General features: G+C 50.3%; 2 protein-coding genes across 3 annotated transcripts; one reads left to right on the top strand and one right to left on the bottom strand.

Annotated features, from left to right (window-relative positions):
• Window positions 1-119: 119 nt before the first annotated feature.
• Window positions 120-2,449, bottom strand: APH1A (aph-1 homolog A, gamma-secretase subunit). Its single transcript, XM_066337879.1, has 7 exons — window positions 2,337-2,449; window positions 1,885-2,043; window positions 1,586-1,659; window positions 1,348-1,470; window positions 1,150-1,277; window positions 764-887; window positions 120-638 (listed from the first exon to the last, which is right to left on the bottom strand). Exons 1-7 carry the CDS (start codon window positions 2,447-2,449, stop codon window positions 574-576), a joined length of 786 nt encoding a protein of 261 aa, XP_066193976.1. The 3' UTR covers window positions 120-573.
• Window positions 2,450-12,082: 9,633 nt separating this feature from the next.
• ANP32E (acidic nuclear phosphoprotein 32 family member E) lies at window positions 12,083-20,827 on the top strand. 2 transcript variants are annotated; one of them, XM_066337888.1, is made up of 7 exons: window positions 12,083-12,345; window positions 13,863-14,012; window positions 14,528-14,650; window positions 15,326-15,488; window positions 16,242-16,396; window positions 17,250-17,301; window positions 18,166-20,827. In XM_066337888.1, the coding sequence occupies exons 1-7, from the start codon at window positions 12,292-12,294 to the stop codon at window positions 18,231-18,233; spliced, it is 765 nt and encodes a 254-aa protein (XP_066193985.1). In that variant the 5' UTR covers window positions 12,083-12,291; the 3' UTR covers window positions 18,234-20,827. The 2 variants fall into 2 exon arrangements, with proteins under 2 accessions (XP_066193985.1, XP_066193984.1); XM_066337887.1 differs by having other exon boundaries at window positions 12,150-12,345; window positions 18,169-20,827.
• Window positions 20,828-26,501: the final 5,674 nt, after the last annotated feature.

Below are 26,501 nucleotides of genomic sequence, written 5' to 3'. Positions count from 1 at the left end.
CCACCATCCCCAAGAAACCAGGACCCCCCAGGTGCCCCCCAGGGCTGGAGCAGAGCACAACAGGAGGAGAAACCCCTCTCCCCCCTCCCCTTCTCCCCAGCAGCCACAGTGTCCCATGCTCTTGTAAAAGGGTTTTACTCTTAATAAAAAAATTATTCCCGGTGCACCTCCAACCCCCTAGGGGCTGAACAGGAGTGACAATGGCAGCATATCCCAGTCCCGATGCCCCCCACCCCCAGAGCATCACCCCCAGCACCAGTGGCTGCACCAGGAGTAGGGACTGCCCCCAGGGTGACAAACATGAGGGAATAGGGGGTCCTGACCTGAGTTTCCCAGGCCTGGACTTCCCCAGAGCCTCAAACTGCAGGAAAGGTGTTAACATAATCTGGGAACAAAGCGAAAGGGGTGGTGGTCAGACCCCAAATTCCCCAGGAGCAGACCTCCAAATTCTCCCAGGAGTATTGGTCAGACTCCAAAGGCCCCCCAGGAACACTGGTCAGACACAAATTCCCCCAGCCCAGGAGGGGCGAAGGCACTGGCAGAAGCGTCCAGCTGTGGGGCTATGGGGCTCCCTCACTCCTCAGGAGGCACCTGCAGCGCTGAGTAGAGCATGACCTGGCCCTCAGGCTCCTGCTTACCTGGGAGGCAAAGAGTATTTATGAAGGTGGGGGTCATCTGGGGGTTCGTGGAGGTACCCAGGTATGCGGCCCCCATTCAACAAGACACATCCACCCCCATCCCAGCAGCTCTGGCCCCTCCTTACAGGAGAGGCACTTCAGGACATTGCGGAAGGAGCCACCAGCGGTGCCAAAGGCCCAGAGGCCGGTGCAGAGCGTGAGGATGAAGATGGGGCCCAAGGTGGCCTCGTACCACGGGTTCAGGAAGGTCTGGGAACACAGAGAGGCAGGTCACACCTTTCTGACCGCTCCAAACAGCCACGGCTGGAAAAGGAGTGCCTAGCCCTGTGGAAACCTGGCTTGAACCCCCGCTGAGCTGCATGCCCCCAAATCCCCTAGTGACCTCCCTCAGCCTGGGCACCCCAAGAGGCTGGGGGTGCTTGGGGGTGTAACTCACCCCATGGCCCTAGGCAGGGAGTGAGGGGGGCCAAAGCAGTGCTGGGTGGGGGTTCCAGTGGCCCCCTGGACTCACCAGCCCTGAGGTAAGCAGGTGGCTGCCCACCACCAGCCCCAGGCCCCCAGCACGGCGCCGCTCACAGGCATCGAAGAAGATGATGCCCCAAAAGGTGTGGAGCAGTACCAGGGCCATGGTGAGGAAGGCTGTGGGGAGAGACATGGAGCCTCAGAGCCAGAGCCTTCCTCCTCCTCCTCTCCATGGCCCTGGCCTCACCAGAGGTGATGAAGTAGTAAGGGGAGTCCCCGTGGATCCCGACGGTGCCTGGCCCAGCAGAGTCCGCCAGGATGTTGATGATGGAGAAGACACCACTGATGATCCCGAAGGAGAGCCCAGACACTGTGGGGGAGCCAGGGTCAGGGGAGCCACCGTGGCCTCCACAGCCCTGGGCTCGGTGGGCTCAAGGAAGGGCAGGAGAGTTGGATGCAGCACCCAGCGCCCAGGGTCTGCTCACCGTAAGCCATTTGTTGCAGGGAGATCGGGGACTGCCCATCCTTGCTGAAGGTCGCCAGCCCTTCATTCGCCTTCCTGCCCCCGCCAGAGAGAGAGCATGAGCCCCATCCCATGGGAGAGGGGAAGGGAGAGCCAGGGCGGGGTGAGAGGAGACAGCCCGGCTCGTTCCCAGGGTTTAACAAGGAAGAGACTCCGTGGGGCTCCTCGGACACAGAGCCCCAACATCTGCTCTGGTTTCCGCCACCACTGGGACCCCCCCACCACCGGCACAGCTCCCCAGGCCCCCGGGCGGCCTCTTACTTGAGCAATTTGAAGCAGGCGAACCTGCTGAGCTCCTGCAGCAGGACGGCAGCGGCGGCTCCGAGCAGCAGGAGCGCCGCGTCCTCCCGCCCGCTGAGCTGCACCGCCACGAACCAGAGCAGCGAGGCCGCGAGCAGCGACAGCAGCCAGAAAAACGCCCTGTGGGGACACACGGACGGCGCTCCAGACACCCGCGTCAGGCAGAGCGGCTCGGTACAGCCGGGCTGGGAGCCCCAGCGCTGCTCAGTGCTCTCAGCAGCCCCTGAGCTGCCCCCTCAGGGCTCCTCACTCCGAGAACAGCCGCTCCCTCAGCCGCGCCCGGCGCCACCAGTGCCCCCCGACCCGCCAAAGGCCGCTCCGAGCAGCCCACAGGGGCCTCCCACACGGCCCGCCACGGCCTCCCAGGCTCGCCGCTGGCCCCTCAGCCGCGCTGCCGGACCGCCCCGGCTCACCCCGCCACCAGCACGAGGACGCGGAGCGGCTCCGCCGCCACCGTGAGCAGCAGGAGCGCGGCCGCGGGCCCGAAAGCGATGGCTGCGCAGCCCAAGAGCACGGCGGCGCCCATGGCGGCCGGCAGTGCGCCCCCTGCCGGCCCGGAGGTCCTCATGGGGGGGTAGGACCAGTCCCGGGGACAGGGGACGCTGGGGACAGCGTCGGCACTGGGGGACACAGCGGGGACACCGGACACAGTCTGTTCCCAGCACCACCTGTCGGCAGGCTCACCTGTCCCCAGTATCTCCTCTCCTCTCCTCTCCTCTCCTCTCCTCTCCTCTCCTCTCCTCTCCTCTCCTCTCCTCTCCTCTCCTCTCCTCTCCTCTCCTCTCCTCTCCTCTCCTCTCCTCTCCTCTCCTCTCCTCTCCTCTCCTCTCCTCTCCTCTCCTCTCCTCTCCTCTCCTCTCCTCTCCTCTCTCCTCTCCTCTCCTCTCATTTTCAAGGAACTCCTCTTTAAAACATGCATTCTTTCTCTATTCAAAGCCCCTCACATCTCCCATTCTGATTCTGCCCCCCATGTTGCCACTGTTTACAGAGGAGCAGGAAAACTTTATTTAGACTAAGAAATTCCGTCAGCCAGCAAGAACAGCCTGGACGGCTCCAAAGTCCCTCCCTCCGGATTCCCATGGGATGGGCAGCTCATTCCTCCTCCCTCTGGACTGACGGTGCCGCAGGGAGTGCTGGACACTGGTGCCATGAAGGCTTGGATTTTTCATTCATCTTCACATCTTCTGCAAGGAAAATTCCAAACAATGTCCCTTCCAGCCTCTTCCGCAGGAATCTTGTGAATGCCACCTCCTGGACACAGGGCATTGTTCAGGGAAGAATCGGAGTTACCAGCTGCGTTGTTAATTTCCCTTCTTGTTTCGCTTCCGCCTATTAAAGCTGGGAAATGACATAACGCATCTGAGCACCACCGACTTCAGCTGCACCTTCCTCCTCGGACTGAACCCCCTGACACAGCACCAGGGTCTGGATGCCCAGAGCACCCCTGGGATGTAGCCCCCTCAGCACGGAAAGAACCAAGAGCCTCCTTCTTCCTTTTTTTCTCCTTTTCCTTCCCTCTGTTTTCCTTTTCCTTCTGTTTGGGTTCACGTGTTGAGTTTTTCCTCAGGAAAGGAGTCCCTGCCTTGCTGCTCTATTATTGTGGCAGATTTTACTGTTGGATTTTGGAAAAAAAACTTTAATAATAATTAAAAACTAAAGACATAGAAGTAGAAAGATAGAGCAAAATAGGGATTTGGGGAACAGGAAGCAAAGTTTTGAGATGGCAGATGGAAAAGCCCTTGGTCTGCCTCCTTCCTGTGGCTGCAATGGCTTGCTCCATGTTACCAGATGTGAAGAATCAGTAAGAAAAAAGATAAAAAAAGGAAAAAAAAAAAGAAAGAAAAAGAAAAACGAAAGGAAGAAAAAAAAAAAAAAAAAAAAAAAAAGGAAAAAAACCCCACCCCAAACCACAAAAAAAACCACCAGAACAAAACCAGAGTGGTTTCCTTTTCCATCCAGAAACGCAATTCGAGATCTGCACCTGGGATGCAGGATGCTGCTGGGATGTTCCAGCTGGTCACAGCCAGGGAAAAGGAACTGTTTCCCCCTTTTACCATCTTATGACACATTTTATCCAGGTCCCTTAGCAGATTCTCCAAGTTTTCCCAATTTTTGCAAGTCTTACCCCATCACATCCAGTTCTGAAGAGTCATTCCCAGCCCCAAGCCTGCAAATCCCACTGAATTCTGACTCCCAGCTCCCACACCAAGGGTTTGTCCATTCAACCCCACCCACTCATCTGATAAGCCATAACCATCCTCAGGGACCTTCCTCGCCTCTTCCCTCCCCATTCCTTTAATCCCAGGATATTTTAACCCTTCCGTGCTCCCCCAGTGCCTCCTGGCTGAACTGATGGCTCAGGAGAATCCAGCCCTGCTGGGATTCTCCACAAGTTCAGATTTCTGCTTGGATTGGCATTTTTGTTTTTCAGTGTTATTTTTGTGGAGGAGGGAGACAGATCTTGTGCAGAGGAGGATTTTAAAAGATTCACTTCCTGCTCGGCATTCCTGGGCACTTAACCCTTTGCCAAACATCTCTCTACAGACAGGGGAAGCTCCTTCGGCAAAGCACAGAGAACCCTAGAGAGGCTGGGATTTGCCTTTGGGATGTGCTGGAAAACTTCTTCAGTTGGGTCCACTCTTGGTAGGAAAAAAGTCTGCTTCAGGGAATTTTTTGCTTAAAATTGATTAGAATCCTTAAAATCTACAAAAATCTTTGGTTTAAATTCAACTGGAGATGAGATGAGATGAGCTTTGAGGCCACTGCCAACCTCTTCAATGATTCCATGGCCTTGCACTCCAAGACAGAGCTCCTCTTGTACTATGCAATACTCATGTTGCTCTTTCCTGGTTTTCTAACCTCCCTGTTCAAAAGTCACCAAAATACTGATTTTACACCACCTGATTCACCTGTCTTCTTCTCTTGCCCTTTTCCTTCCCTCTCCAATCTGTGCCCATTCCCACCTGGATCCTGCCAGCTCCCTGCAGGAACCCCGCTATCGCCTCCTCCCTCAGAGTGTTTTTACTCACTATAAAAATAAATCCTTGACCGTTCATGTTTCTTCCTCCTGATAGAGATACTAAGGCACAGGAAGGGGAAATGAAGTTAAGACAAAAGAATCCCCCAAAATTTTACGGGAAGTCAAGACTGACTCTGGCTCCAGTCAGCATCGTCAGCATCTCTGCCTTGTCTCCCAGAAGAATTTGCTATTTATAGCTCTGCTTTGCTCCGTTAGAACATAATCAAAACCATCCTCCCTCCATATGAGAACTCATCCAGCGCGCTAACCCTCCCTGGGGAAAACTTCCCAAGATTTGCAATTCAGCCATCCGAAACGCCTCTGCAAGGAGAAACTCTTCCACCGCCGGAGCGGCAGCGCGGCCACCACACGGGACACGCTCAGCCCCGCACTGCTCCGGTCCCGGGCACAACTCGGGCTTCCTCCCGCGCTACCGGGGAGGCTGCTCGGCTCAACCCCCTCGAGTCATTTCCTGCCCCCGCGGGGACGGCTCGGGAAGGTCCCGCCGAACAGGAGCGGAGCCGCTCCGGCAGCCGACAGCCAACGGAGGACGATGAAATTCTGCATCGCCGTGCTCCTGGTTCTACATTCTTTGACGGGTAAATACATTCCCCGGGTTTTTCAGGGTTTTCTAAGGGCAATTTGATTTTAGCTCGCTGCTGTGATTATTTCCCACACTCTTGAGATACCGCGGGGCAGTTGGGAGGGTGTGGAGGCTGAAAGATCTTGGAGGGATTGTCTTAGAAAAAGGGTGCTGCAGGGAAAAAAACATCGGGAATTTACGGTGTAAATTACTGAAAGCTTCATAAAGTCTGTGCTAGGAGAACAGTGGGACAGTGAGTGTTTCCCGCATTATGGTTAAAATAATTTGCGAATTCCAGCTGGGAGCTATTAGGAGACGCAGAGAAAAAACCCCAACAGGATTTCGTGAGAGTTACGTGGGCAGTTTGAGGTGGGGAAGAGTGGAATCAGGGTATTGAGGGAGGAAAACCCCAACCTAGAGCTGCTTAGGGAGGAGCATGGTATTCCCCCATCTCTGGGAAGGTGGGATACGGAGAAGCACCAGCTGAGGGGAACTGGAAACTGCAGCTCCCATGCCAAAAGCCTCTCTCTTCTTCTTTCTCTTCTTGCTCTTCTTCAAAGGAACTGACCAAATACGAAACATTAGGTGAGGGCACTCCCAGCTGAGAGCTATTTTCAGGATATGGTTGCCCTGTTATTCTTAGCGTGACTCCAGTGCAAACACAAGAGCCAGCTCGGAGTGACTTTCTGGGAAAGCTCTGTGCAGAGGATAATATGCCCAAGCCAGAGTTCAAGGCTGCCAGAGCACTGTCAGAGGATGAGCATGGGAAGGAGTGGGAGTGGTGGGGCAGGTCCCAATTTCAGTCCAAAATTCCCCAAAAGCTCAGGATGGGAGTGGGACAGGTCAAGGTGTTCAACACCACGATGGGTGAGGCTGTGCTCTGTCCCTCCAGCAGAGCCCCAATTCCACTCTGGAATCTTCAGCCTCAGCCACTGATTTCAGAGAATTCCCTAATGGTAATTTTGGGACCTGGGCTTCTCTCCCAGGCTTTGCCGGTGCTGAGAAAGTCAGAGATATTTTAGGAAGAAGTGGGAGGATTTGGAGAGGGACCTGGAGCTACACCTGGCCCTGGGCATGACTGAAAGCATCATTCCAGCTATTAATGGTGTAACTTCTAATGACAATATTATAATTATCTTATTTATCACTATAAATGAGTATCAAACTATAAAAATATCTTATTATTCCATATCTTCCATTCTCATGAGTATCTTAGCATCTGAATCTGTGACTACTAGAACATTAATATTCCAAATTAATTTGATTTAAAAATTCCCCCCCAAAACCAAGAAAACATACAGAACCTTATGTTTGGAATAGGAGCCACTCTCTCCAACTGTGACAATGTCACGTGGGTCAGAACTTATTTATAGTGGCTCAGCCCTGAGGAAACATGAGGGTCCCTTTCGAGCCCTTGGCAGCTCTACAGCCAAAGGCACTGGAGCAGCTGGATCTTGGATGAGCAGTTCATCCCAGGGGAGATCCAGCCCAGCTCTGGGTCTGGGGTGCAGGAGCACAGCCAGAGGCTCCTTCCCCACCACTGCATCTCTTGCTTCCGGCACATCCACAGGCCAAAAAGGAAAACCCCAGCCCTGGTCTGACCTCTCACACCTTTAGTTGGGATCTAATCATGGGTCAGGTTGTAAATCCATCAGTCCCGCAGGAAACGGGTTTTGCCCAAAGCACCAATAAATCAATGGAACTTCACGTGACCCTGTGCCCACGGCTTGGCCCAAAGCTCCGCACGATGATCCGCACGTTGTTCCTTTACTTTCAGGGAAGGCCGAGGTTGAAGATGACATGGAGGAGATCGCACCGGATTTATACGACTACATGGCTCATTTAAGTGAGAAATGCCTTTTTTTAAAGCATTTTTACCGTTTTCCACAAGCCACAGGAGCGAGTTGGGATAACCGGGGCTGGGAAGGGATTTATCAGAGTTGCCCAGGTTAATTTGAGTTACACTGGCTGCTCAGGGGGAAAAGCTGGGTGATCACAACTGAGGACATGGGGGAGGGACTCATCTTACCCCATGCTAGACAGGTGTCCCCAACCCTCACAGTGCCCCCTCACCTGGAGCTGTTTCCATTCCAGGCAATTACTATTATTCCACAGAAGATTATTACTATGACAACATCACGGCAACCCCCGCCACGTACATATACGAGTTGGATTCATATGAGGTGAGTTGGGTTTCTCTTGGTATTCCCCTAAAAAGCAGGTTTTCCTCACCCAAATCCCTGCTACAAGGAAAAACGAAACTGCTGATTTTTAGACCGCAGAACAAGTCAAGTGAGTTTGACTAGAGTGTCCATGAACAGCAATCATGGAATGGTTTGTGTTGGGATTTATTTTTTTGAGTTTGCACAGAAACAGTGGGAAATTCATTGTTTTCCCAATTAAATACTATCAAAGACATCCTAAGGAGGGATCTCTCTGCATATGAGTTAATCCTGTGCTGTGACACACCAGATTATTTATTTTTCTCCACATCTAGACAAGCACCACTGGAGAGATCGACTTGGAGAAGTGGCTTCTAGAAGAGAATGCCACCACCAACATTTCAGGATTACCAGATACAAAAGCTTCAGGGGACTCCAGGGATGCTGAGGACAGTCAGGTGAGTGCTCGTCAGTTCAGGAGCTCTGCTACAGGCTTTTAGCACAATAAACATAGGACTTTCTGGCTGATTTATTTTCCTTGACTCACCAGGATTCCCAGGAGTCATTGGGATCATCCCTGCAGAGCCAACTCATCCTCATCATCCTCCTCAGCTTCCTGGGTCTCCTGCTATGACCCCCAGACTCCTCCTCCAAAGGTACTCTGGGATTTCAACACTCACTCAAAGTGTGTCCTTTAACGCAGGGAAATCCAATTGTTTCTGAAGCAGCAACTTTCCAAAACAATGGAAAGATAACAAAGCAGCTTCCAGGCATCCAGCTGTGATGCCAGGGAACTCACCCAGCTCTGACTCCACTGATGGCCTGGAGTGGCTTTCCAGGGCATTTTCCCAATGATCTATTGGCATTCAGTGGGACCTTCATAGGTGAGAGCAACTAGGCACCTCCCACTGCTCATCCACCTAAATACCCTGTTCCACAAAACCCTGGACTGGTTTGGGTTGGGATGAACCTCACAGGCCAGTGGTTCCACCCTCCTGCCCAGGTTCCTACAAAGCTCCATTCCACCTGGCCAACCTTTTCCTCAGCCGGAGCTCTCCAACATCCCAGGAATATACCAAGTCCCATCTCACCACACTCTGGAACCTGCTCACCTTTTTCCCTCGTTCCAGACACAGTGGCTGGGATGGTGACCAGGACACTGTCAGGTGTTGACAACAACATTCTCTCCATGAGGCGTTGTCTCTGTTCCGGAACTGCCGAGACTTTGTGTCTGAAGCTTTTGTGGAGGAACGGTGCCGCCCCATGGCACGAGCACAGAGAGCTCTGCAAGGCTCCAGTCCTTTCCTGTTTCCTTGGATTCTGCTGTAAATAAGAACCCCTGCCAATAAAATTCCCAACACCTGGTACATGGTCTGTCATGGTAAATAATCCGCAACAACCACCAGAATTGGAGTAACAAATACAAACAACGCGTGCAGTGCTTGTCCCATCAGAAGGATCTTCTTGAGCCTCTAAACCCAGCCAGGAGCTTCCAACTTCATTTCTTCCAGAACCACACAGTTTATTTTCCAGAAATACCCACAGTATCTGGGTATGATGAAAAGGTGGACCAGAAAACCTCCCACCACCCCAACCTCCCCATGCAGGGCAAGCTGTTGCAGAAATGGGTGGGTTTGGTCAAGAAATCAGAATTAAATTCTTTTTTTGGGGGAAAAAACTGCAATTTCACACTCGGAATCTATGTTGCCTTTCCTTGAGAGTTAACAAGAAGGAGGGAAAACTGGCCCAGGTGTACCCAGGTAACCCTACAGGACAAAAGAGGCTGAGTCATGCCAAGGGATGTTGAGTTAAACCAATAGGAGACTTATGGTGGTCACAGTCCCCAGAGCCCTCGGCTCCCTCCAGACATCTCCCAGACCCCCGGAGAATCTCCTGAGCTGCCTGAGCAGGTACGACCCATCCTGCCCACCTCCTCTGCACCCACGGAGCAGCAGGGCCAGCCCCGGCCTGTCCCACCATTCCCAGGTTATCTAGACCCCTAGCCTTGGAAAGAAGCAGACTTTTGTTTCCTACGGAAGCTAAAAGGCTCGAAATAGGTTCAGACGCAGCCAGAGGAGCGAGACCAGATGTGCTGCCTGGCAGTGCCACCTCCTGGCTCTGTGCTGCCACAAGGCGGATTGAAAAAAACCAAGAATGCCCCGGAAAATTATTCAGGATCACACAGCAGTGAGATTTCCCACCCAGGAGTGGAGTAAAAAGCAATTAAAGGAAAATAAAAGATGTGGATGAAGGTTATGAGCTTATTTCTAAAAATCATCCCTCTAAATGCAGACAGAGAAGATAAACCAGTTTGCTGTAACCTGGCCTAACTACAAATTGAATCGTTCCCTTCCAGAGCAAATCCTCCAGTTACAAACCCTCCTGATCAAATCCTCCCCTTCCAGTCCTGTTTTGGGACAGTGATGTCCTGACACAAACACAAAACAGATGGACAGCTGGACACACCTCCCCTGCTCCCAAAGCTGGGAATATTCACCCAAACCTCTTTTGTCCCAAAATGACAGCATCCTCCCAGCTCTTTCACGAGTTCCTTTCCCAGATTTACCCTTTTTCCCCTACTCCGAGGAGCAGTGGTGGCTCCACGGCCACTATCTCCATGAGCAGCCACCCAGCTCTCCCGGCAAACCCTCGGGATAAGCAGCTTTAACACAAAGAGGATTTTCCCTGTAGTTGTGACAACCTTTCCCAGTTACCTCCCAGCAGGAAGCAAGCAGAAGGCTCAGGTCTCTGGCATTTTCCAGCAGCTCCTTATCAAACCATCCCAGGGCCAAATCCTGCTGCACCTGCTCCCAGCAGCACTCCCACAGTCCAGGGTCTATGTTCTGGGGCAGCCAAAGCCCACAGGGGCTATTTTTGGGTTTCAGCCCCAAAAGCACCAGTGAGGGACACAAACACAGGCAGGGAAGAGCCACCCAGAGCCAGTAGTGAGGAGAGAACCGGCTCCAGGGTTGAAAACACACTGTTTAGTGACCTGTGAAGGTGATTTTGTGCAGATTTAGGCAATTATGGATGGGGGCTGGGGCTGCTCTCCTGCCTTTTATATTCCCAAGTTCTTGTCTTTCCTCAGTGAATTCCCAACTCCTTGTCCTCATGACAGACCACTGTCCATCAACATGAACCTTAAGTCAGCCCTTCAAGCTCCAATTTGGGGAACATGAACTGTTTCCATCCACATCCCATAGATCTGAAAAAAAGGAAATAATCCCTCACCTGTTTTTCCTTATTTCTCCCATTTTTCCTCCATTCCTGAACCCACAATATCCAGCCTTTCCAACCCTATTTTAACCCTTTCCTACAAGACAAGACAAACTCCTTGGCTGACTTCTCCCTATTTGATCCTGAAACAGGAAATATTTTCTCCATCGAGTTTACACAAAGCTGGAACAAACCTGAGATTCCCATGTTGAAAGGCTGGTTTTTGTTGTTTTTTTTTTTCAGTTCTGTCACCAAGTTGCCAAAATGTCTCCAGTTATTTGTGTCTCCAAAGTTAAGAGTCAACACGTAAATATTTGGAACTGCTTGTCCTAGAATTGTTCTGCCTGGGAATGAGGAATGTTGGCTGCTTAGGCTCTTTTCAAGGATCATTTTTCAGGAGAAAAACTTCAATAGAGAAACATTGATTAATTATTAATTACCGATTTTAAATAGTAAAAGAATTTCCATAGGGATATAAATCCCGTCTATCCACCCAGAGAGATCTAAATTACACATATCCAACCAGAGTGGAATACAAATCCCATGTATCCACTCAGAGTGGGATATGAGCCTCATCTATACCCCCGCGAGTGACTCGGATTTTAGGAAGCGGACTAATCTCCAGCCTGTGTGAACCTGTCTCCTCTCCTCGACGCGTTGGCAGTGCTGCCGTCGCGCAAATTAACCAAAAAATAACACAAACCCGCAAAAGCTGATGTACTCTATGACCAGTGAGACCGCCGCACGCTCCTGGACCCCGACTGGTGACACGGGGCGTGCGACCCCCGGCCCGGCCCCGCCAGATCCGCGACCCCCAGCCCGGCCCCGCCAGATCCGCGACCTCCGGCCCAGCCCCGCCAGATCCGCGACCCCCGGCCCGGCCCCCGCCAGATCCGCGACCCCCGGCCCGGCCCCCGCCAGATCCGCGACCCCCGGCCCGGCCCCGCCAGATCCGCGACCCCCGGCCCCCGCCACAGCCGCGACCCCCGGCCCCTCAGGGCCGCCCCCGGCCCCGCCCCGCCCGCTCAGGGCGCGCGCACCGCCGGCCCCCGCGCGCGAGCACAAACCCCGCCCCCCGCGCGCCCAGACGGGCAGCGCGCTCGGCCAATGGCGCAATTCCGCCAGCGCCAATGACGGCGAGCGCGGGGAAGCTCCGCCCCGGGGCGTGGCGTGGCCGGGGGGGGCGCCATGCGCCGTGTCATGGAGGCGCAGTGTGCGGGCGGCCATTGACGGTGCCGGAGCTGCGGCGGAGCGGCGCGGCCGGGGCGGCCCCGGCGACCCCCGACCCACTCCCGGCGCACTCTCGGCGCCCGCCGCAGCCGCAGCGACCCTCGCGGCCGCTCTCGGCCACCCTCCCTCGCCAGTGCGGAACCGCGGGAGGGGGGGCGATGGAGATGAAGAAGCGCATCAACCTGGAGTTGCGGAACCGGGCCCCCGAGAAGGTGAGGGGCGGCGGGGCCGGTGGGGCGCGCTCCCCCCGCCCCGTGGGGCCGTCGCTGCCGCCTCGGGCCGCGCGGGCCCGGCGGCACCGCTGCCGAATCTGGGTCAGCCGTGGCGCAGGGCCCGGCGGGGCGCGGGCGGCGCTTCCGGCGCGGCCCCGGGACCCGCGGCCCCCCCGCATTCCCCCTCCGCCGCCTCTCTCGGGGTGCCCCGAAGTTCCCGGGGGGCGCGGCGGCCTCGGCTTTCCCCGACGTTAATCCGCCGCTTCCCCTGGCCGCAGTAAACAGGTCACGGCGGCGGCCCTGGCCGCGGCCCGTCGCTCATCCTGGCGCCTTTAATTAATATAATTAACATTGTTTCCCGCGCACGCCGCCCCGCCGGGCGTGCCGTGGGGTCCCCATACTCCTCCCGCGTCCCTCCGCGCTTCCAACTCTACATTTTTTTGGAAGGAGACATTTATAAAAAAAAAAAAAAAAAGAAAAAAAAAGAAAAAAAAAAAAAAGCCCCGAACCCCTGGAAACGCGGGAGCGCACGTGCGCGGGCCCCCGCCGCCTCCCGGCCCCACGCGTGGCTCCGGAGCGTCGCTTCCCCGTGTCCCACCGCGGAAACCGGTGCCTCATTCGCCCCAAGAGTAAAGTCCTGAGACGTTCGCTTTCCCTGACCTGGCGCACGTGCGTTTTGGGGGAAAAAACTGCCCCAAACTGTTGATTTAACTCACCCAGTCGTGTTTGCAGGTGGCAGGCACCGGGTGAGGCCTCCTCTCGCTGCCGGCGTGCAGCTGCCGGGGACGGAGCTGGGAACCTCCCTCTCTCGCCAGCAGCTTGCCTTAAAATTCGGTGTCTGTTTAGAATAATGGTAGTCTTTCAATGAAAAAATAAAGTAACATTGGGAAGCTGGCCTCATGCTGCTTGGGGTCTCCCAAAATTTTGTCAGTGTGTGAGGAAAGGGAAAAGTCACCTTGTGCCTGTCCTTTACCAAGTGGATGTTCCACTCTAGATAAAATAATTTAAAATTAATTGACTGCTTCTTCTGCTTCTCCAAGTATGCAACCTGTATTGATTATCGAGTGGCTTGGGCACAAGGAAATTATTTATTTGCGCGTAATTAACCTCCAGGACTCTAGGGGAAAATAATCTGGAGTCAGATGGTTTTAGGTTCAGAGAGAAACTGGTTTTATGAGTTTGGTTATGCACAGTTAAATGATGAGACCTGAGGAGAAGTTGGCAGCTGGCTGCGTACAGGGCAGCTGATGCATCCTGCTACAGTGGTTCTGTGGGCAGCCGTAGCAGTGTACTTCATCAATGAAGTTTTGGGGTCAAGTGGCAGTTTTTTCAGAGTTCAGTGTGTGCTTAGAGGAAGAGAAACTGCTGCATAATTTTTAAATTAGGCGGGCAGAAGTCTGATATGATTTTAAATGAAGCCCCAAAGCAGCAGCCACTGCCCAGTCCCTGGGGTGGGGTTCAGGGGAGTGCGGGATTGCTGCTGTGACACCCACACATGCCTCGCTGCCTGTCTGCAGGTGACAGAGTTGGTGCTCGATAACTGCCGGTCCAGCAACGGGGAAATCGAAGGGCTCAATGACTCATTTAAGGAGCTCCAGTTTCTCAGCATGGCCAACGTTGAGCTGACGTCACTGGCCAAACTCCCCACGTTGAGTAAGCTCCGGAAGGTTTGTATCTCCTGGCTGCTAGTGCTTTGGGATGGCAGAGTCAGGGGTGATGAGCTGTGGTCGCACCTTTCAGCACTCGTGGTTGGACTTGTGTGGTGCTGCAGGTGCTTCGTGGGTCTCTGAAATGTATTTTTAAGGACTGAAATTGTTTGGGGTGTCTCCAGTTCATTATGGCAAGTTTGGTCAGCGGCTCTTGGAGCAGTGACTGCTTGGCTGTGGGCATTGTGAAGGTCCAGCTGTGCCTTGCTGAGCAGGGCGCCTTGGTAGGAGGCCCTTGGATCACTCATTGCTGGCAGTGAACTCCAGTCCTGGTAACTTAAAACTGAGGTGCCCAAACCCATGAGACTTCAAGTTTATAATTCTCAACTTAAAGGGACTTTTTGACAGCGAAAGCTTGTTACCTTGGGGGAGTCTTCAAAAGTGATTACGCTCTTTAAGGGAGAACAGTTAACAATGATGCAGCTGAATCTAATGCTGAAAATCTAATTGTTAATTCCTTTTTTTCTGTACAATAGCTGGAGTTGAGCGACAATGTAATTTCTGGAGGCCTGGAGGTCCTTGCAGAGAGATGTCCTAATCTCACATATCTAAATCTAAGTGGCAACAAAATCAAAGATCTTGGCACTGTGGAAGCTCTTGTGAGTATGAAGTGGGAGGGGCTCTGGGGAGCTGTAATAAGCACTATTTTTTATCAAGAACCCTTAATATTTTTGCAGTGGATTGGTACAAATATTCATCAGTCTCGTGGCTGGTCTGGTTTGATAGACTCAGTACGTGGTTATAGGACAGCATGTGTAACCCCACTGCTGGAAAATGTGTCAGCAATGGGATGTCCCAAATCAGAGATGGTTTGGCTTGTTTTTTCTTTGAAGAAAAAGTGGCTAAGGTGTGTCCTGCTGATTCCCTTGTGCTTGTTAAGGTGTTTTTGTCTGATAAGTTTTCATTAAACTGTGAAGTGACTCAGGTGCAGCCAGGAGTGGGACAGTGAAGCAGAGGAGGGGGCTGCCAGTGGTGATCGATTCACACATTTTTCTGGATGATTTGGGTTTCTGTCCAAAACTGGGCTCTGTGCTCTTAACCCAACCCCCGAGGTGTGGGGGAGTCTGGGACTTTGGGAGCTGCGTGGGAGTTATTATAAACTAGTGCCTTCGTTGGGGATCTGGCCACTGCCAGCAACTTGGACTGAACTTTGAGGGAGAAAAATTCTGACTAGAAATGAGGGATGAGGACAGAGTAAATTCTATTATACTTGGGCTGTACCATTCTGTATCTGGGAGCGCCACTGGGAAAAAATCCTTTTCATTTATTTTCAGCAAAATCTGAAGAATTTGAAGAGCCTTGACCTGTTCAACTGTGAGATTACAAACCTTGAGGACTACAGGGACAGCATCTTTGAGCTGCTCCAGCAGATCACATACCTGGATGGGTTTGATCAGGAGGACAACGAGGCACCAGACTCAGAAGACGATGATGATGGTAACTTCCTGAAACAAACTGGGGGCTTGGAATGGGAGGCTGCAATAAAGGTCTCCATGTAGCACGGGTTCTTCCTGAGCACACAAGTGCAATTCTACTTGTGCTCCTGAAGAGCAGAGTCCAGAATGTTTTGTATTAATGCACTGATACAGAGCAAAAGCTCCCTTCAGAGGGTTCCAGCCCTGCAGAAGCTGCCTGGGCTTAAGGGAATTGGACTAAAGATACTTTTGCAAAGACACAAATATTCTTGAAGTTGTTGCCAGCAGTAAAGCCCTTTGTGCCATTGAGTGATACAGAGCAAGGGGACATGTACAGTATTTTAAACAAAAAATTACAGTTTTACAGGGTTTGGTAATGGCTTCAGCCCCCTGCTTCAGTATAATACAAATTTTACTTCCAAAAGCATACCTAGTTCCTTTTGGTCCCAACTTGGTTGCAGTCCTTAAGGGGGCTGTTACAGCTCTCAGTCCCTTCTGCTGGCAGGGGTTTGCATTTGTAGTTGCTTCAGACATTGAGAGTTTTCCCTGAAGCTTGTGATGGAAAAACACTGGGAATCTTTCTTAGAGGAAAAAATGGTAAAATTTAATGTGGTTACGGTTATGGTCATTTCCCATGTGTTGCCTGGATTTACAAAAAAATAAAAATCCCCAAATCCTTCAGGAAAAAAACTATTAGAGCCAGCGCATCCTGCTATACACAGAGAGGAGTGAATGGAACTGAACTTCTGGTCTATTTGTGTGTCCTTCACTGCAGAAGGGGATGAAGATGATGATGATGATGAGAATGAAGCTGGGCCTCCAGGAGAATATGAAGAAGAAGATGATGAAGATGATGGAGCTTCAGATTTGGGGGAAGGTGAAGAGGAGGAGGAAGTTGGTCTTTCATACCTGATGAAAGAAGAAATTCAGGTAAAGTTTGTAAATTCTGCCAAATGCAGGAAGCAAAGAGAAGCTCCTGTGGGGTTCTGTGGTTACAGAAAACAGTTCTGGTACAGTTCCCAGAGTATGGAAAACAGCCAGCTTTCAGAAGGTGATGAGTAGAGTTCTTGTAGCTATAAACTGGTCACACAAATTACAGGACAGCAGTAAAGCCCTGGGTCCTGGTCAGGTCCTCCCCTCTGATGGCTGCAGGGAGAACGTGCCTGGTGTGGGGTTTGTGTGTGAGGCTGTGCCAGCAGCATCCCTCTTTGGGACTGAAGGCCCCTGTGGCCAGCCAGTACTGGTTCTTTGATAAGAGTTTGCTTCAGTCGGGGAGTTAATGTGCAGCGAGTTTAATTCCAACATTCCAAAGGCCAGCATCAGAGGGCTGTTGGCTCATTTTGACTTCTCGCACTCGCCTGTGTACAAAATTCCACCAAGCAGAGGGATATAAAAACAAGACTCTGGAGCTGGTTGTTAATTCGTTTACATTCCTCATCTATCAGCTTTAGAACAAGACAAAAAAACCAACACAACAACTTACTCATTTTCGCAGTATTTTGGGAAGAGGATACTGTTGTGCACCTTTTACTCCAGGCCCTTACTGTCTCGGGGTTCAAAGGCAACCTAGAGCTGCTGGCATCTCTCTCACAGTTAATTTGTCAATAACCTTGAGCTTGCTTAAGGTAGTGAACAGCAAAAAGCAAAGAAATGAGCCTCTGGGGCTGACTGATGCACTGGTGGGGAAAGTGCAGGGAATTCCTGGATTCCTGCTTGGGATTATTCTTGGAAGGAAGACTTCACTAAACAGCACTTGTAAAAATGTCTTCCAATTTTTGTATAGGATGAAGAGGATGATGATGACTATGTTGAAGGAGGTGATGAGGAGGAGGAAGGTAAGTGCTCAAGTATTCAAGTTGTGACTGAAACAGTCAATTCTCTATAATTCTTTGTCTTAGTGGTTTGGGACGTTCATGTTAACACAAAAGCAAAAGTAAAGTAAAAGTGAGGAAGAAACAACAGTTTTCTGAAAGGAAAGACACTGTCTCCTGTGTGGTTGGAAATAGTTGTTCTCCGATGTAGAGAGGAGTGGGGCTCTGCTGTGCATCTTATTATTTACATACATTGAAAATACCCCTCAAGTGCACCAGAGTCCCTGCTGGCAGAACCTGGCAGCCAGGAGCAGCTGGAGCTTTCCCTTTATCCAGCAGGAAGCGGCTTTTCCATGAGCAATTCTGTCCAGTTCTACTGGACAACGTTCTATTTGCAAGAAATGGCTCATTGGAATATTTTTTTAATAAGTTTTTTCATTAAAAAGTCCACATCTCTGTAAAGATAAATCTCGGAATTTCTCCCATCGAGCTCCCATCTCTTCCACATGGTGGGCTCAGTGGAGCAGGTTTGGCAGCTGACTTTTCCACTTGCAATATGGGTATTTCTGAAGGAGCAGTGTGAATTCTTCACTTCGTACGAGTGCAGCCCTGGAGTCAGGAAGGGCCACTGGCCATGGAATGACTGCTGGGGAATTCATGGAGTGGATGGGGCAGCATTGCACTGCGGGCTCCCACCACCAGAGCGCACAGCACACCACCCGAACCCGGCCCTTTGCTGCAGAACTCAGGGATGCTGTGCAGGATCCTGGTGCTGGTCACGCCGGGATGTTCTGTCAGGAACACGTCTGCACTCCCCATTCCCATCCCCTGGCTGTAAGTGCTGTGTGGGCAGAGCATAATGGGCTGTGTGCATCCCTCTTTCCTTAGCAGAGGGCGTCCGAGGGGAGAAGAGGAAACGAGAGCCCGAGGATGAAGGCGAGGAAGAGGAGGATTAATTTGCAGGACCAGACTCTTCAGTTACGGAAGACGCAATAGTGATTATGCAGCTCTGTATGTCCATGTACCATAGATGTCCTGACAGAAATCCTATGTTAACTTTTTATAGCAGAAGTGTGGTTTTACTATTCCTGCCCCTTTTATCATTCCAGATAAGCTCTGATAGCCCATAGGGAACCTTCTGTAGAGAACAATTTTCAGCCCTATAATCACTGAAGCCATTGGCAAATTCCCCCACCAGACTTTTCTTTGGAGCTCTTTAATTTCCTACAGTCTTGTGTGTTGGTCATTGTTAGCCCTGAATCCAATCCCATGCCCCATGGGTTTAATATTGGGAGTTTACATTCAGGATTTTAAAGTTTTTATGCTTAAAAAGCTGAATTGAAAAATGTTTTACAGCAAATTCCCCATTCTCTTAAATCAGTTGACTCTAGGCCAAGTTTTCCATGGATTCAACTGGAAACCCCCAACTAGATGACACCCATGTTTCAGTTTTTTAAAAGGTGACTCCTGTGATTTTTCTTGATGGCTCCTTTCTATTTTGGGTGTTCCAGGGTAAAGCCTCATTGGGTTTCAGAAGATGTTTTTCCTGCTTGCTCCAATGTTCAGTGTTTGGAGTATTCACTAGATTCTTTCAAGGGTGTATTTTGGCCAACTGAAAGAGTTGTGATCCTTAAAGGGTTGCAATCCATAAATTTTCTCCCATGTCCATTGTCACTGCAGGTATTAACAAAGCAATTAATGTGTAGTTTTAAACCTTTTTGCTAGAAATCTTTGTTAAATCTTCACTCACTTTGATCTTGCATTGTCATTCTGGGAATTCTGCACCACTCATGGCTATAAAATGTATAAAATAGATGAAATATGCATTTCTGATGCAAAAGTGAACGGGTAACTCCTCCAAGCGTGTTGTTTTCTACCCCCAGCTTTTCTAGAACTGTTGAAGGGAAGGATGAATCCAAGTTGGCCCTTCTCTGCACGTCACCTCTTAAACTGTTTAAATCTGGCTCTAGACAAAACGCTCAGTTTGTGTGTAACAGTTGGGAATTATCTGGGAGTTTACATGGAGTGGCTGCAGAGGTGTCAGGAGCAAGCATGGGGGATGTGCAGAGAAGCTTTTTTTTCTAGCAGCTTTTATAAATCCTAATCTGACCCAATGTATCATCTTTCCTGTTGGAAAAAAAAATTTGACTTCCAGCATTCCTCCTTCAGGCGTGATCTGGGTTTCACACAGTGTAGTCGTGGTATCACACTGACTGACATTGTCTCACATAGGTCCTGAACCAAATATCACACACAGCTTTATTCCAGAGGCTTATTTTTGTATCTGTCCTGGCTGTCAATAGCTGCCAGAAACTGGGGAGAGCCTGTGGGTGACAGGAGGGAGATTCCTGGGCCTGAGTAAGTCAGTCCCTCATCACCTGGTTCCCTGTGGATGTTCCTTAGGAATTTCACACACTAGTTCAGTGTGACCTCCAGCTCTTCAGTGGAGTTTAGATCATGCAGGGTTGAAGTTCTTCAAAGCCCCACTCTCTGTGTGTGGTTTTTCCCCCCAACTAGAGCCTTAACTCTGGGTTCCTCCTTTAGCTTGTAGCTGGGCTGAACCTGGCCTCCAAGTGGAGTCTGGCAGGCAGTGGTACACTAGGGAACAACTGACTCCTTGGGCTTTGTGATTTTGAAGGAATATCTCTAAAGACACTAGAAAAGCTGTGGTGAAACTTCCTTTGCAGCCACAACCAAGTCCTGTGTTTGTGATGAGTCCTGGGTGAGTCCATGCACGGTTGTCATGTCCTGAAGGCTCTGGGCGAGGCACTCACTCCATGCTCAGCTTTGAGAGAAAGTGTTTTCCCATCCTTTTGCTTATTGTCCTTAGATTGAGACTTGTTATTTATAAGTGTGTATGTTAGAGCACCTCCATGTCAGGGTTTTACTTAACTGTCTGTTACTGATGCAGATAAAATTAGTTTTAAATGGAAAAAAAAGAGTCTATTTTGATGGATTAAAATAATGTGGGTAGTGGGCTTGTTTGGACAAACGAGTCCAGCTCCTGAGACCAGACAGACTGAGCTCTGGGGGGTGACAGCCCTTCCCTAGGCCAGACTTCCCACTTCCCAAACACCCGCAGTGCCGTGTGTCAGCCACCACGTGGAACCTGAGCCCCTCACGAACCCAAGAATCTGTTTGTCCCAGTGTCACCATCCCCGGTCCCGTGTCCTCCGCTCGGCATGCAGCAGCAGCGTTTTTTAATGAGGAATTCAGAGCCTCCAGATAACTTTTGAAACTTTTTTGCTTGGTGGGTGGTCTTTTCATGCAAATACGTCAGGGTGGGTTTTATATTTTGTAGAGGTTTTGTCCTATTTTAATGCTCTTTGTATGGCAGTCTGTATATAGTGTGGTTTGGTTCCTTCTCCAACTCTTTCCTGAAACTTTGGAGTAACTGATTTTGTGCAACTGTGTTTTGAATAAAGCCATGACAGTGTTAAATTAAAGACAACAGCCCTGCAGCACTCTTCTGGTAACTTTTAGTTGTAACAAAACATGTTTCCTCCCCATGTGTGCTGTAAATTTTAAATTAAAAAGTTTTCAAACCGAATTATTTCAAATAAATTGAGACTATTGTATTGGATTACTTCTCGGGGTATGTTCACCTGTGGAGAACAGATCTTTCTCAAGGAATGGAGTAAGGGAATTTTCTTTCCAGTTGTGTTTATGTTTAAATGGGGTGGAAATCTGCAGAATGGTGTGTTTCTGGGGATAGAACTTGGACTTGTGTTACTTTAGTCCATTGGAACAGTCATGGAATGATGTTCTGGAAAACCTGAATCATTCCCTGAGTGTTTCCAGGTGAGTTTAAGACAGATGCCACAGACATCCAGGTCTGGGTGAGTCTTCATCACAGATCCTGCCTTGTGCCCAGCAGCCTGAGCCAAGTCTGGTGCTGAAATACTCCTCACACAAGAACAATGCTTAAAAAAAACCCTGCTGCTCCTCCCAAGCTAGGGAGAGCATTGTTTTATCTTGGGATTAGTCCAGCATTCCTGGCAAAAATCTCTTGGATGCACTTGAGAAAGCCCTTGGCAAACAGGCTTTTCTGCTGCTGGATAAGCAATTAGGCAAGAAATGGGTGGTGATTTTCTGGAATAGTTATTTCATTTTAAAAGGTGGGGAAGAATTGCTGTTCCAGCTGAAGCCCCATACTGAAGCCTCTTATCTCCTACATCCATTTCCCACTGGCTCTGGGGCCAAACAGGGAACCTGAGTTACAGGATGACTTTGAACAGGTTAAATGTTTTTTTTGGGGCTGCAGGTGGGTGAGGTAAAACCAGGCTGTCACGTGGTACTTTGACGGCAAAGGAGAGAGGAGAAAGCCCGAATGGTGTGTGGGCACATTTTCAAAGCCAGGAAAAACCTGCTGTATGGCTGAGGAGTTCCTTAGCTTGTCATCACAACTGTGTGGAACTGGTCCTCCCTGCCCCAACCTCTGGTTTACACAGCTCACCTGCTGCCACAACGCCAGGCACCTGTCGTTCCAGGGGTGTCGCGATGGAACTGGGCAGGGACCGAGGGCTGCGGCCGCTCCCCGCGGTCCAGCTGCCCCCTAGTCTGCGCTCTGTCGCACTGGACATCTCTCCCGCCCTCCATTTTGTGGCAGTGAGGGGAAGCCGTGCAGGCGGGCGGCTTCCTCCGTCCTGTTCCTTCCTCCTCTCCTCCTTCTCCCGGGGCTTTTGTTTTGTGGTGCCCCTTCTTGCTCCCTCCCGGGCCCTTATCTCCCCCTCCCAGTGGGGCTGCTTCCCCTCCTCTTCCTTCATCAGGGGTCGCGGCGCCTTTCCCCGGCCCAGGCACCCGCCTGAGGGGGCGGCCGGACCCCCGAGCGCGGGAAACCGCGACCCACGGGGCTCCCCGGCTGCGGGCAGCAGGGGCCGGGCCCCGACCCCGCCGCTGATTGGCTGAGATTTGCCGCAGTTCCGCCCCTCCGCCTTCCCGCCACCCGCGCGCGCGGCGCCCCGCCCACGGCCCCTCAGGCCCCTCATGGCGGCGGTGAGGTGGAAACTGCGTCCGCATGCCCCATTTACCAGCCCCAAACAGCTTCTGCTCCCCGCCAGCCTTCAGGAGAGGCTTTTCCCCTCAGGCTGTTTGAACTTCATTCCGGTGATGGAAAACAACGTGGTTCAGAGTCCAACCGGAGAAAAACCGAAAATGCAAACCGTGATCCTGAAGGTGGCTATCAATGCCGTGTGAGGAAGGGTAAATTCAGCCAGGCTTTGGTACAAATGTACCGGGTAAAAATGGGAAGAAATTCTTCATAAAATTCTTCAGGCTGCCTAGTTAAGCCTAGCAAGGGAACTCCAAAGTGTGTGTTTTCAGGCAGCTCCTGGTGCCATGTAGTTCCTAATGTCCCCCTAATTGCTCCTGCTTTCCCAGGGCTGTGTGGCATGGGCAGATTCCAAGGCAAATCTCCCCCTTTCTCAACTACATCCCACTGCCCATTTGTAGGTTAATTGAACCTAGCCACAGTACTGAAGGGATTTGGGGTTATTGTGACCCAGGTGCTTGGGTCAGGAGAGTGAAGGTCTGGGGCTCCCACAGGTCAGACTTTCAAAACAAGGAGGGTTCTTTTGGTATGAAATATGACCAAGAACTGCTAGAACTATCTCATGACATTCCCGCACATTCCATAATGACCAGTTAGCCTTTTAGCCCCTCATTCTCCCTCAAATAAAATTAATTTAAAAAAAACTCATACTGCCGAGGATATAAACCCCAAGATTCTCTCAATCCCTAGACCACAAGGCAGCTCATTTTTAACTTTCCTCATCTGTATTTTTATGTGACAATGGCGAAGCCAACATGACATTCTCGTGGAATCCCATGAATTCAGAAATTTGACCTTGGAGAAAACTGTAAAATCCTTTGAGTTCCATGATGGAGTAATGAGAAATTTCAGAATGAAAACTCCAGCAAACAGGGCTGTTGTTGATTTTGGCAACAGAGCTGCTGTATGCTAAAAATACACCAGTTTCACTGGTCGTACTCATTGCAAAGGTCTGAACCAAAGAACGAGATCTGAATTTATGAGATAAAAATGGTGCTACAATTATTTTTATCCATTTCTGAGTCTCTTGGTTGTGCCAGGGGTTGCACTGTCACATTAGATGTACACACTCGTGTTCTCCATTTGCTCATCGATCGACTGGCGCAAATGGAGAATCAGGAATGCAGCTCCCCCGGGGTACCAAATTTCATGGGATAGGACAGAAGGAGTCAGGGACAGCAGCTGCTTGAAGCAGGACATGGAAAATGTCCCTCTGCAGAGCCTGGGGCAGGGAAATTCATGTTGCTACTGCTGTTGGGAGGTTTCTCACTGGGGTTAGAGTTTGGTCTCCTGGAGAACACTCTTCTGGTTTTAAATTTTAAAATTACAGTTTATAGTATGCTCAGTTCCTGCTTTGAGTGTCTCATTAAAAAATAATAAAAATGACCCCCAAAATTAGCCAAGGAAAGTCTTTCCTACTGTTTCTAATTGAATTGGCACAAATGAGGGAGAATCCAAAAATAAATGTTTGGCCACAACAGCAAACCAGCAGAAAACCACAGGACACATTAAAGCTGGGAATTCCTGGCACTGAGAAAAGGATTGTGTTCTAGGAAAAAAAAGACCCCAGAGCGTGGGTTCGTGTTGGAAAAGGAGCTGGTCTCTCCTGTGTGAATGAGGCATATTCACACAGAGTGTTTGAGGGGCATTTCCTTCTAGACTAAATAAAATAATCCAGCGATGACTGAGGAGCAGCGAGCCACAGCTCCTCAGCATTGCTTTGGTGAAGTGCTCATATCTTCTGGCCAATTTGTGAGGAGCTTGGTCACATCCTTGTCCCTGGGAATGTTGAGGACATATAGGAATCATGTTTAATTAGGAATCTGAGGCTGGGAGGGAGCTCCTGGCTAATGGCATATTGAAACTAAGGTGCCCCTGCAGCAACTGCCTTTCTGAACTCATTTCAGAATCACATCTGTGTCTCTCAGCTTCATCACCATGATGAGTCATAATTATTCTGCCTAAAAGTGTGCTGTGGTGTTTCTTCTACACTCCGTGTGTTTTGAGTGAGCTCCCATGTCACAGCAAAACCCAGTTGGAATAAATTGGGTAATTTGTGTTCCTGGAAACCAAGGACATATTCAGTCTGTTCTTTCATCAGTGTCACTGTTGGAGGATCCACACCAAAAGCCGTGGGATCAGCCTTGGGAATTCAAGTCTTGCCCTGTTTTGTGCAAGTCATCAGCGTATTTAAGAATGTTATTGTGTGCTGATTTTTAATGCCAAATACTGGCTGAGCTCACACCTACTGTATACATTCATACTCCCACTACAGTCGTGCAGCTCCAAAAGCTTCTGGTGTTAAATTCTGTGTTTGGGATGTGCTTTGAAGCACTGACTTGTGGAGATGAGAATGTTTTCTCTGATAATCTACTGAGGGATATTTCCATCTCAGTCGTGTAGTGCTGGGCAGGGGGAAGGTTGCTTGTTGATGAAATCTCTTACATTAACATAATACACAAATTAATGATTTTTTTCCTGAGAGAGCCCTTTATTTCCCTCAGTCATCCAGAGTTCCTCCTCATTCACATCCCTGCACAGACCACATCATTCCTCTGCAAGCAACAGAAGGAATGGAAGGAGGAAGAAGATTAACCTCTCTCTGCTCTGAGCTTCTGGATTGCTGGAGGCTTCAATTGCTGCAGAATTTCTGCATGAATGTTAAGCATTCTCACTACAAAGAAAACTCCCAGATGAAGACTGAAAAGCAAAAAGTATTCCCTAGAACAAAGTGAGGAATCCCGGAAAAGACAGGAATAATCAAATGCCTGCGGAGACAAACTGGTTAAGTTTGGGGATTCTCATGTGCATCTCAATACAAGTTTTTGAAGTGCATTAGTAAACTTCCCAAATCACTCTTCCTCCTCTCTCCAACACACTTGGATTTCTAATGTTGTGGAAAATGTGCTTCCAGTGGGAATCAAACAGGTCTGGACCAAAGTTAGGGCTGCCTGGCCAGGGTGGGTTTGCTGTTCCTGGATGTATTTTCCTGTCACTCCCCGTGCGTGCGCTGCACGGGGAACTGGGCACCAACACGCTGCTGCAAAGCCCGTGTGATTCCTCCTGTACCATGTGCGGAGAAGGAAAGGGAAATAGTTCAATATTTGCTGTTCCATGGAAAGCTCCCGATGGCTATTCCGTAGGAACGCATTCCCAGTCCTGGTGAACTCGGATTGCAGAAGCCCTGGGCCGGGAGAACGAGCACTAGAGGGCACAGCGCGACCAGCGACGGGTGCAGGCTCTGGAGAGGGGGAGGCAGAGCCCGACTGTCTCTGAGCTCCCTTCCACCCGTGAGAGGCCAAGTGACTCCTTAAAATGGCACCTTTTGGAAGGTTTTGGACTAATTACTTCAGCAATTCCAGGACGAAAATGCGGCAGAGAATCAGAGAATATCCCGAGTCGGCAGGAACTCTTGGTCAGAGAGGTTGTGGACTCCACATCTCTGGAAGTGTTTGAGATCAGGTTGGATGGGGCCTGGAACAATCTGGCCGAGGGGAAGGTTTCCCTGCCCGTGTCAGGCGATGGGACTTGTATGGTCCTTAAGCTTCTTTCCCCACTCAAACCATTCCTTGATTCCACGATGCTATGACTCTAAATCCTTTCCCTGCACAGGACACCCCAATGCTGGCAGCACCTGCTTCCATCTGGGATGATGCTTGAAGAACTCGTGGGGAGCTGAAACGTACCTAGTTTCACACAGTAATACACACACACATCTTCCATAATTCTTCATCTCTGACATGATCCAGCTTGGGTGAGGATGACCCAGATCATCCCCTCAGGTGTGACACCTTTAATGTAAGGCTCCCTCTGATGCCAGTGTAGGGAGGATGGCCCTTCTCTGTTTCAACACAAAGACTGAACAAACAAGGAATTAATAAATTAATGACAAATGAAAAGGATTTTGTTTTTAAAAAAGGAATCAAAACAAACAAATTAAAATGAGGAAAGTGGAAACACCGGCTCAGCATTTCTGTCCACATTCCAAGAATGACCAAAAAAGAGGAAAGTGAACTTGGTGGCAGGAACTGTGAAAGAAACAGGAGGAAAATCCAACATCCCTCTGTTGCAACACCCCGGAACTTAGTCAAATGAAGCAAATGTGTTTAAAATGAGAAATGCAGCACCAAAAGATAATGACAGAGCATGCATGCTGGGAGGTGAGGCTCTGCAG

This window comes from Sylvia atricapilla, chromosome 30, assembly GCF_009819655.1.
Source record: "Sylvia atricapilla isolate bSylAtr1 chromosome 30, bSylAtr1.pri, whole genome shotgun sequence".
Lineage (NCBI taxonomy): Eukaryota > Metazoa > Chordata > Aves > Passeriformes > Sylviidae > Sylvia > Sylvia atricapilla.
Note: the sequence above shows the minus strand (reverse complement) of the source record. Positions and strands in the feature narration are given on the sequence as shown.